This window comes from Belonocnema kinseyi, chromosome 5 (assembly GCF_010883055.1).
Source record: "Belonocnema kinseyi isolate 2016_QV_RU_SX_M_011 chromosome 5, B_treatae_v1, whole genome shotgun sequence".
Taxonomy (NCBI): domain Eukaryota; kingdom Metazoa; phylum Arthropoda; class Insecta; order Hymenoptera; family Cynipidae; genus Belonocnema; species Belonocnema kinseyi.
Genome location: NC_046661.1, coordinates 45,421,642 through 45,433,355, shown reverse-complemented (window position 1 = coordinate 45,433,355; position 11,714 = coordinate 45,421,642). Strand labels below are relative to the sequence as shown.

At 35.8% G+C, this 11,714-nt stretch overlaps 1 protein-coding gene across 1 annotated transcript in view; it reads right to left on the bottom strand.

Moving 5' to 3' along the window:
• Positions 1-5,272, bottom strand: part of LOC117173631 (nose resistant to fluoxetine protein 6-like) — a 21,726-nt gene extending 16,454 nt beyond the window's left edge. Inside the window, exons 1-3 of the mRNA XM_033362272.1 lie at positions 5,242-5,272; positions 4,976-5,092; positions 4,369-4,616 (exon numbers count right to left, since the gene is read on the bottom strand). Of these exons, the coding sequence (XP_033218163.1) occupies positions 4,369-4,616; positions 4,976-5,092; positions 5,242-5,272 (396 nt within the window). The remainder of the gene's footprint in view (positions 1-4,368; positions 4,617-4,975; positions 5,093-5,241) is intronic.
• Between the last annotated feature and the right edge of the window lie 6,442 nt (positions 5,273-11,714).

Genomic DNA, 11,714 nt, shown 5'->3' with positions numbered 1-11,714 from the left:
GCTATCTAAGGATGGTACTATAGAACGCCACCTCAAGGTAGGCCTAGTGGCGCCATCTCTTGGTCAGGCCGGAAACTTATCAATCCACCCTCGTAAGTGAGATTGCCGCTTAGGGTTATTCTCATGAACTTGGTACTGAAAAAGTTGACCGAATCATCAATGTCACTTATGTACCTTTTTAGTTTGTGTGGCAGAATAAATTTTAGGATTACTATAATCACATTTTTTTAAAAGAATGCTTAATTGTGCTTTTTTATAATACTCATACTTGTTCAATTTCAACTTGTTTATTTGGCTAGTTCGTCATAATTTGAACACAAAAATTGATTGGCCCATTATTTCTTACACTTATTAGAAACATATTTGAAGGGTCCTGGGGCATGAGGACGTTATAGTGCCAAAACTAGAACCTCACAGGAGGGGAAAAAAGTACTTTCGCCCTATTACTCACCCTTATTAAACTATGAAATGAAGATCCTGAAAGAAGCAACCATCTTCCCAAAAGGAACGCTTAAAAAGATCCAAATGTATGCAGAAAATTCTTGTCAAATAACGCCGCGTCCCAAAAATTGAGGGACTCGACATAGAGGAAGTTGCACAACTTCTTTACATTTTTGTGTAAAAAAACAAGAAAGTACTTTCGAGCTATGACTTAACTTAATCAAACCGCAAAAGAAATATCCATAAAGAAGTAATCAAATGAAGAGTTGCATAACTTATTTATTTTTAAATTAAAAAAAGTATTTTCGAGCTATTACTTAGCTCTATTGAATAGTGCAACAAACAGGCAAAAAGGTGCAATTACTTCATAAAGAAATATAACAAATATGGATTTTGACCCACATCTAAATCGAAATGGATAATTATCTTCTGCAGATACCTGAGATAGCTTAAAACCATAATTAGAGTCAGCCAACAAAACGCATTTCCAAAATTTGGCACTTACGCCCTTATGCCCCGTACTCCCTGATTTGATGAAAGGTTATTTAAAAAATTGTTTACCTTGAATTTTTTTGATAATTTATTATTATAATTGTTATAAATAATTGTTATGTAAGCAATTTATAAACAGAACAGAATACATTTTTATAATTATTAAAATATTATAAAAACAATAATTATAAGTATTGGGTTCAGAAATATACTAAGATATCTTTTCGAAATATTATTTGTGTTACATGTTCTTTAAGTCACTGTATTCCCCACTTGTTTTTAATATTTTTTTTATACTGATCATCAAATGTATACGAAAATAATACATCGATAGTGTCAAAATTACACTGAGAAAAAAATACTTGTGAATCAATGCAATTTTGCTTTGAGGCATCAAATAAAATTATTAAATTGTTAAAATAAATGATAAGCTTCAACTGAAGATGTCATATACCTAATACTAATATACTGTGAAGTTGACTACACGTGAAATTTGGAACAAACGATGTCTGATAAATTTATACCATCATGCATTAAATTCTTAAATATGATGCTATGAATGCAATATTAAAAATCTGCCCGAATCGCGGACACATTGCGCGCGGATATTTTTTCTTTACATTTGGAATTCTATAATGAGATTTTATCAAAAAGATCTGTTTTAGATTGTAGTATTGACATGCGTCTTCATATTTTGAATTTTCTACTTAATTAAGTATAGCTAAAGATTAGGTAAGTTGCTCAAAGCTCTGTAGACTTTGAGGTACACATTCTGATCGTCACACTCGTGCTGCGCGCTCGATTTTTGGCACACAATTGTAAATGTATATTTTCTGAACCACATTAAAATATATAAAAAACCTACAATCCTTTTTTCAGACATTTTTCTCTCATCTCGCCTTGCTATGCGAAAAATAGGATTTTGATTAAATTTTTCTGATGGATAAAGCAAAATATTCTACAAGTCTTCTTCGAAATTTTTACGTATCTCGCGTCTTTTGGCGTAATATTGGAATTTTCAATGTTTTGCATATCACTTGCGATAAATAAAAACAAAATGACGAGTCCTACTGGAAAGTAGTTCAAACACATTTTGTAGGATTTCTCAAAAGAACTTTTTTCTTTCAATTTGTTTGCGTACCTTTTGCCCCCTTTCCACAAATTATTCAATTTTATTTTTAATGTTATTTTTACGATTAATACCAAAACTACGTATCCTATCAAAAAGTGATTCACAACAAATTTGTAGCTATTTTTCGGTTGAATAATTTTGGTTAAATAATTTTTTTCGTAACTTGTGTGGTTTTTCCACAAATTTTTTATATCATTTTCAATATCATTCTTAACGAATAAAATAACAACTACGCGTCCTTTTAAAAAGTGATTATTAAAAAATTTGTAGATCTTTTTTGGGATCGCAATTTTTGTATGAATAAACTAGAATAAATAAAAAAATAAAATAAATAAAATTTTCTTATCTTACATATTTTGACTACAAAACTAATTTTTTTATTTTTCATTATTCTTTATGCAATCAAAAATTGAATTTTCGATTTTTCAAAAAAATTCAAAAAGTTGTTATGATCATCTTGTGTGGCGTCCAAAAAGCAATATTTTTCTTCTTTTGATTTTTTTAATATCGTGAGTTGTTTGGCCTAACAATTTTGCAAATGCTTTACATTTTTTAATTGTTATCCATAGCGGCTGGTTAACGAACTCGTCTTTTCTTCAAGCATCTGAAAAAATTGTGCCAAAGATAGATTTGCTCCGTTCAGTTTTTCAAGAGTTACCGTGTTTACAGACGGACAGACAGAAAAACAGACGCCATCGTAAAAAATTGATTTTCGGATTTAGGGGGTCTCAAAACGCGAAGATACGTTGAAAAATTGTGGTGTCAAATTTCCGACAATTCTAGTACTTTTTCCATAATAATAAATTATCAAAATGCAAAAAAATGTAACTGTGTAGTACGCTGCCATAATCTTTTACCGGAACTATTATGTTCAAAGAAGGAAAATCTGAATTCAAATGTTTCTTCCTTCATTTGATGGAATGAATTCCTTCGTTTTCTCGTATTTTTATTGACATTAAATTCTTAAATATACTCCATAAATTATTCTTAAACTAAACTAATTGTTGACTTTGGTTAGAATAATTCAAATGTATGGATAGAAAAAATCCTTTTTTGAGAATGAGAATTAAATAGAGGATTAATAAGTGTCAGCTAATTTTTCGACAACAATGATTTGCGTTAAAATTGTAACTGAATTAATAATTGCAAATAGTAATTACTGATTAAGATCTGAATGAAATTTTTCGTAAATAACATTATTTCCATGACCCTCATTAGTGGTAACTTCAAGCTAACTTTCATTTGATTAAAAAAAACACTGGCATAAAAATAAAAAAATAAAATAAAATAATTGGTTCACTGTACCGGCCCTACTTTGTTCATTAAAAAAATGTAAACTTTAAATAATTAAAACTTTAGATAAATAAAAAAATAAAAAATATACATTTATTTCTGTTCACCTTATAATCTTGAGCTTTATATAATCGTCAAACTTTTAATCGATAGTACTGTTGAAGCCGAAAGCAATAAATCGCCTTCAAATTTTGTGAGGATTTCTGAACCGAAATACTTTTTGAAATATATCTTTCGAATTATTAATTTAAAACTAATTGTCTGAATGACACGCTAGACACTTTTACTCTCCTTCAAGGCTACCCAAAACTTTCAACCTAGTTTTGTTCAACCTAGCTTTCATCGCCACTTGATTGTATGGCTTTCAACCGATCCTTGGACCTTCGCTGATTCACACTTCCGACCTGAAACAAATGCATTTTCCAACAGCCCTTTGCTCTTAGTCTATCTCCCTGCCCATCATACCATGTACCTTTCGTTTCTTTGACAGTCCAATTTGGAAATTCATAACGACAAAATCGATGGAAAAACTGTAATCACTGGCGCAATTAATTTGTTAGACGAGTCAAGAATTCCAAAAAATCGAGTTCTTTATATGTGAATCATGCTCTTCTCATTTCGTAAACCAATAGATCTTTGTTCAAAAATTCAAGGAGTGATCATCAACGCAATAAAGTGAATATTTGTGTAATTGATGGTCATCAGCGTCAACAACTACAGTATTTTTTATTCAAAAACTCGGATTATTTCACTCAAAGCAAAATTTATTGGACTATTGATATAAACTATTGCATGCATAATGCGGAATGCAATAGCACCGGCACTTTTTATTCAAGAGTACTTTTTTCACATTTTAGGTTGAGTTTTATAATTAAAAATACTAATATTGAAAAAATCAAATGTTTTGTCCAGAAATGTTTGAATTGTGTCTACTGAATTTCAAGCTGTCTTTATTATTATTATTATTATTATTATATTATACTTACGTGGTTAAGTTTTATATTTTTTGCATGTAAACTCATGGCTCTTAATAGAATACCATGTCCTAAAATGACACTGGCCATGCTAATAGTTCGCAAACCATGTAAAGCAGAAATAGAACCTGGACTATCTTTTAAGCTCAGAATGCCACGAATATTTTTGTATAAAGATAACTCGCATACTGCTTGTGGCAAATCACATTTAAAAGCTTTTATTTCCTTGAGCAGATCGATGATCATGAAAATTAGCAACAAAAGAAAAAGAGCACAGGCGATAACTTTAAAATGATAACAAAATTAACAAAATTGTTCTGTAGAGAACAAGAGGGTAAGAAATTTGCCGACCTATTATATGATAAACAGCTGCCCATTTGATCGTATCTTTTACATAATTTCTATAAATAGTGTATACAATTAAACGATGCAATCCAGTTTTCGGAATGGGCAGTGGAACAAAGAACGTCATGACTTAAAATATTATATTTCTGGTAGCCTCCTATATCTTGAATTCTGTTCTACAAAATTTCCCGCAAGTCTTTTTCCTCGCAGGATAATGGCATGCAAATTGAAAGCAGAGGATTCAAGGGAATGGTTTTGTTTTTATATGATAAATTCAGTATGTACGTGCAATGATTGCCTACAATTTTTGATCCATTTTTTTGCACATGCACCGACATGCACTCGTCATACATTCCAAGTTCAATAAAATTGCCCATCAAGAGGCCTGATGGAATTTTTGAGGAAGAATCAAGCACTGGTGAGCAAAGAAAAGTAATATAAATATAATACTACAATATTATAATAATATAATAATATATTTCTATTTTGTAAGAAGATTCCGCCACCGTGTCAGGAATTGAAATCACGCCTACTATGTCCATCTAACCCCTCGTAAGATCCCACCTTTTAGCCCCTTCCCACCACCAGATACCATTTTCTTTCTACAAATTTTTCTAGTTACCATTGTTTTCTCATTGCAATCGAGATATCATTTTTTCCTTCTAGTCATTTCTTTGCTCTTTCTCCGGTTTGAAGCCTCTCCCGTTATAATGGGAGGATGTGACACGTAATCAGTCTTACTAATATACTGACGGAATCACTGACTGTCATTGATGGTGACACACGCTGACGTGGCGTGGTCCCACACCGTTATAAGCCTGACTACTGCTGGCTGGTATTACTACTACTAAGTTCGCACGCGCCATAGAGGAGCGTGTAATCTTGACACGGTGCATCCCCAGGTGGCGGATAAGTAAATGCTCTCTAGATACAGAGAGTAGGGGGAAAATAAAATACATCTTGCGGACCAAACAGACTGGATGAAGGATATACCGAAAAAAACGCGATTGACTAATCCTGCAGTCCACTGGGAACTGGAGTAGGACTGCAGTCTAAGGGTTTACCCGTTCCACGTTATTTTGGTCCGCCCTACGCCATGCACGATGTGCTGGCGACTTTTTATGGCAAAGACTTTTTATAGCAAAGATGACAGGTGAAGCAGTAGACACTATGCTGGTGAAAGCTAATACCATGGTGGCTCTGATGGACAATGCGACGTGGCTAATTAAGGACTTCATGAAACTTGCTACTCAGAAGGAAGTCACAGGCTGATACCAATCGTGATTAGATAGAAGCCAAGGGGCGGATACGCCAGGATAGTACAGTCTAGAGGAGAGTCACGCATGTCAGTGCTGTTCGAACAAGCAAGCTTGAATCGAGGGCAAAGACAATCAATAGACGGCAACGCTTTCGAATCGAGGTTATACTAATTAGTCCAATAGATAGTAAAAAGTTTTCGTATGTTCGCAAGGCCATAAAGTCCAAAATGAACCCAGGAGAAACTGGAGTTAAATCTCGTCAATTAGGGAGACGAAACATAGTGCTGTCCTAATAGAATTCGAAGATAAGTCACTATATAAAGATATATTTAGTGAAGCGTTAGAGAAGGGATAATGATCACAAGATGTATGAGGAAGCCAAAGATCCCTTAGTAGCCTTTCTTGGGGCCAAAGCTATTAGCGAAATAGAGGTGAAAATTTCTTGAACGAATGGTTGTGGGAAAGTCATGGCATTTATGGAGTTTGAAGAAAACATGGTGATAAAAGTGGTGTCGACAGGCCATGTCAAAGTTGCCTGAGTGAACTGCCGTGTCAGAAGACAAGCTATCCCTCGATGCTACCGCTGCCATGACTATTCTCACGATACAACACAGTGCAAGGCCACTGACAGGAGTTCAATGTGCTGGCATTATAACAAAAGTGATCAAGGAGCCGCCGATTTTTAAGTGAGCCGATGTGCTATTTCTGCACGGAGTGTAACGATAGTAGTAGTGATGACCACGTACCGGTTACTACAGGTGAATTATCCTTGCTTAGGACCTACTGATACATATCTGGTATAAACGAGATGCTGACGTGCTCATTATATTGGAGCAGGGTCGCGCCATGCCTGGATATGGCTGGTACTCGGACGACAAGACACCGCGGCTGTCTAAAACAGAAACGCTATTGGGTTTCTCGTTTAGAAAGCTGGTCTTATCGAAAGTGGTCCGTTCGATTTTCGACACGGCACCGGAGTCCCACTGCAGGTCAATCGATTAAAGAGCAAACTAGATTTCCGATCCCATTACTAATCAACATTTTCAAATAACATATGGAATTAAAATGCAAAAAGATAGCAAAATCTTTTTACCACTTATGAACTGAAAATGAGATTTCAATGGAACTCCATATAAACAATGCTTTGATTCCCCCACATGGTATCAGTGATTCAAAACTGAGTTGAGAAAGCTGAACAGTTAGCAGTATAACAATCACGATTCCGGAATGCGTTCTAGTCCCATTTTAGACCGATTGTCGAAAACGAGTTCAGCTACGCCAAATTTCCCCATTCTACCTTGCTTATATAATTTTACGCACATCCTTCCAGTCATACCTTCAACATCATCCTGGGTCTTGAATCTATTACAGGTGCTTTAAAACTTTGCTGCATCATCTCTGAAGATATTCAGGATAAGCGACAGTGGTCTCATCAAGTTAAACTCTCCTCTTCGAATAAAGAGATTGAGGGTGGAACGAGAAAACCTCCACCGAGCTTGCCTGATTGACAAAATGAAAGACTGAGATGGACGACAAGGTCGCCAATATTAGCCATCAGCGCTAATATCGAGAAGAGCGGGTATCATATCTATCAAGAAACAAATCCGAGTAGACGAACTTGGACCTCTCTTGAATAATTTAATTTTAAATTAAATTCGAATTCTAATGTCTCAATTTTTAGTCATTTTAGTTACAAAGTATTTGTTATCCAAAGTTATGCGAAAAAGTTTTTCTTTTTTTAATAAATAAATACAATTTAAAATAATTATGTGTGCGAACTCCCATAAACGTCCTCATAAGGTCCTTAAGGTTGTCAGAAATAAAAGGCACGAGATATTTTTGTTCGAAAATTAGATTATTAGATAAGAAATGGTAAATGTTGCAAATACACATTCTCACTAAACGTTCTTTTTTAAATTCGTTTTTTCGAGCACAAAGGAATCCAACCTATATGTGATAACCGTAAGGGGCTAAGAGTGGGTGTTTCCCTAGGCTGCATCCGATTCTACTCAATATCGTTAACGTTTGGATAGTATGCATTCATGCTACTAGAAGCGGCAACGTTATTGGATAGCATTTTTATTTGTATAAACGTACTTAGAATAAACGCACAGTTTTTAAGACTTTGTTAGTAACGCCTGTAGAGATTACGTTGAAAAATAGCTGAATAGTGCAAATAGTAGAAAAAATTTTATTTATCGCATCATAATTACCTGATGTTTAAGATTAAATACCATGTTCAAAAAGGGAGGTAAATAGTACTTCGGTCAAAATAAAATAAAAATATACTAGAATCCCGCTTTACCGGATACCGGTATTCCGGATAAGATGGTCCAAGGGGGCGAGAGAGAGAGGCGCTTGCAAGGTCAGTTTGGATAGTTCCGATTTATCGAGAAGGTCATTGGGGGTATCACCGAAACGCACCAAATGTGTGGGAAAATAGCTTTCAGTGGATTTGACTAAAAATTGGTACTCAAGAGTTTAATTTAATAAAACGTAACTGCTATAGCGTTGAAAACGGTGTTCCGATGAGATCCATATAAAATAAGGTTGATCTTACAATGAAATATATCGCTCGCTGGGGTAACCAACCGAATTCTTAGTGCTCGAGGTGTAGTCAAAAATTTAAAACATGCTTCCGTGAGCGAAGATAGGGTGACAACCTCCGGTCGAAACAAAGCAAGGTTATTTTAAAGATATATATGACTCGCTTTTTAAAACAGCCGAATGCTAAACGCTCAAAATATTAACTTGCTTGAAAAGAAACTGTTTGAGGGCAGAAATAATGTGATGTTTCCATGTTCTTAAATGCCAATTCACTTTTTTCGTGAGTTATAGCCGGTTTCGGACTTGGCCTAAATGGCCTTGGTCTATCTCACGAATCACTCAAACGTAAACAACCCTGCTTAAAGTGTCGAATAGAACCTGGTTGGAAGTTGTTTCTAAACGGCCCAATCGAGCCGTAACGGTTTTTGTCTCCGGGGCATAACCGAACCTAACCGGGCTCTATATTGCATTAGGTATACAATATTCACATCCGGTTTCTAGATGGTTCGTACTGTATCTACAAAATACTTCTACCCGGTTCTTATCTGGTCTTAACCGGCACATATCCCCGAGTTTAGCGTCTGGTTTGTACACAGCAATAATATGTACCGAAAGAATTCTCAAAAGGACAGTAATTTTTATAAAGGGAATATTTCACATTCGCGAAACTAAAGTCCGTTCAAAACAAAGTAGAAGATTGGATACTTCAAAGAATGGCTCTTAAATAAAAAACGCGCCCGAATTCTGTAATTTCCCCATCACTGCACCGTCTTTTTTAACATGAAAAAATTCCTATTTATAGAGATGCTTCTATATCTTGCCTACTTTGTGTATCAGAAAGAAGCAAAGAAGCTCAGAGGACATAAGAGAGACAAATACTTAACTTATTGTAACGAACACAAACATAATTCTATAGCCTAAACTAATCTAATATTTATACATATAAAGCACGCAACGCACTTCCCTAATGCAGAATATCGCACGTTGAGGGCATTGGTCGAAATGGCCCTTATATACTTAATAAGAAAATTCTTACCGCTTCTCATATGCCAGATAGAAACCGATTAGGACCAGTTAGAAGGTTTCTAGTGTCGAGTGTCATAGGAATCAGTTTGGAACTATTTAGAACCGAACTTTAGTCTTTGCTAATATTTAATTTGTGGTTCCATTTTTCGGATGGAAACCTAGCAGCACAGGTTAGAATGTTTTCTATGTCGAGTGCCGTGTAGAAATCGATTAGGAACCAATTATAAACGAACTTTGGTCTGTGCCAATATTAAAATTTAGTTCTATTTGTGGGATAGAAACCGGTTATACTTTTTCATGTGTCAAGTGCAGAGTAGGAATTCCTCAGGAACCAGTTAGAAACTAATTTCGATTTTTGCCAACGTTTAATTTCAGGTTCTAATTTAATGGACAGATACCGGTTAGGGCCCGTAAGAAAGTTTCCAGTGTCGAGTTCCGTATAGAAGTCAGTTAGGTATCCTCTAGAAACGATACTTAATTTTTAGTTCCATTTTTGAATAGAAACGGGTTACGAACGGTTACAATATTTTGTATGTCGAGCGTCGTGTAGGAATTAGTCATGAATTGGTTAGAAAATAATTTCGGTGTTTGCCAATATTTAATTTTAGGTTCTGCTTGCGAATAGAAGCCGGTTAGGACTGGTTGGAAAGTTTCCAGTGCCGAGTACCGTATAGGACTCGGTTAGGAACCAGATAAAAGCGAACTCTGGTCTTTGCCTATAATTAATTTCTGGTTCCATCATCCTGATAAAAACGGGTTAGGACTGGTTAGAATATTTTCCTAACATTTTTCATTGCCATTTCCCGGATAAGAGCTAGTTAGGATCTGGGTACGTTTCAGAAAATGAATTTGTGACCGGATAGAAGTCAGTCAGAATCGAGTAAAAACCGAACTAGTTTCTAAGAGGCATCAATCCGATTTCTTATGTTTTCGAACTCCACTGATCTCGCAGCTGATCTCTCTGATCCCCTTAGATCTTGGGAAAATTCCTGGAAGGCTTTACGTCAATGGGATGTATTTTGCGAGAGCAGATCCAGATGCGAAGTTTGCTCGGATGCCAGGGCTTGACCATCGGCCCAAAGTTGGCCCTGCTCTGGTAACCCATCTAAGGTAACCAGAGTTGGGCCGACTAAGGTGTTTTCAAGCTGATATTGTAGTACCGACGCGTTGGCAACGGACGCCGGAGGTGGGCGAAAAACCGACCGTCATCCTATTTCTGGCCCAAGTTTGGGTCGACATTTGGATAAATTGTAACAGATTGGTCGGTACGACCGCAAGAATGCGATCCGTCCGACTCTGGATACAGCAGTCGAGTTGCCACAAGTCACCTTGATGCACCCGACGGTCGGGCAAACCTTGGCCCGAGTATGAGTAGATCATCGGATAAACTCTTGAATCATTGTTACAAAAACACCGTGAAAGTGCAGTTAGCCCGACTCTTGGCAAGAGATGGCTTGACCGTCGGTATAACCTTGGCTGGTACAAGTCACCATGATTCATCCGACAGTCGGTGAAACCTTAGCTCAAATGTGGATCGGCCTACGTATATACTCCCCTTGTAAAAATGCCCACTAGGTTACCAATAGAAACTGTTAAGAAACATATAGGATGCAGGTAGCTTTCTATATGATCTTAAGTGATTCTTAAGAGAATTTTTATTTGAATTTGGTTTCTAATGACTTCTATTCGATACTTAAACGGATATAAGGACTAAAATTGACTTGGTAAAAATGTTCTAAGAGGCCATGTTAGGCTTTTATGTGCTTTTAAAACATGCTTGGCAATATTACAAAGTACAAAATGCTGCTTTATGTGGTTCTATCAGGCTTTTAATGTTCAAGTGGAATTGAATTTATCGGATTAAAATTCGAAGTCCTGTATTGAAAGTGATCCTAAAAGGTATCTATTGGGTTCTGCTTTTATCATGAATTAACGAGTACGAAATTCCTGCCCTAGTAGGTTATATTCGAAATTTTAATGTCAAATCGGAATTAAATTAATCAGATAAAAACTCAAAGTCATGCTTCAAATGTGGTTCTGAGAGGAACCTATTAAGTTTCGTTTTCCCGTGAATGACACAAATCACAAAATTATAATAAATTGATACAGTCTGTTAAGTTAAAGCGTGGGTGGCTTTACTCGCAGTCGGTAAGGTGTATCGACATGATTTTGGTGTCAAAATATTAAGAAGAGCTCCCTCTTTCA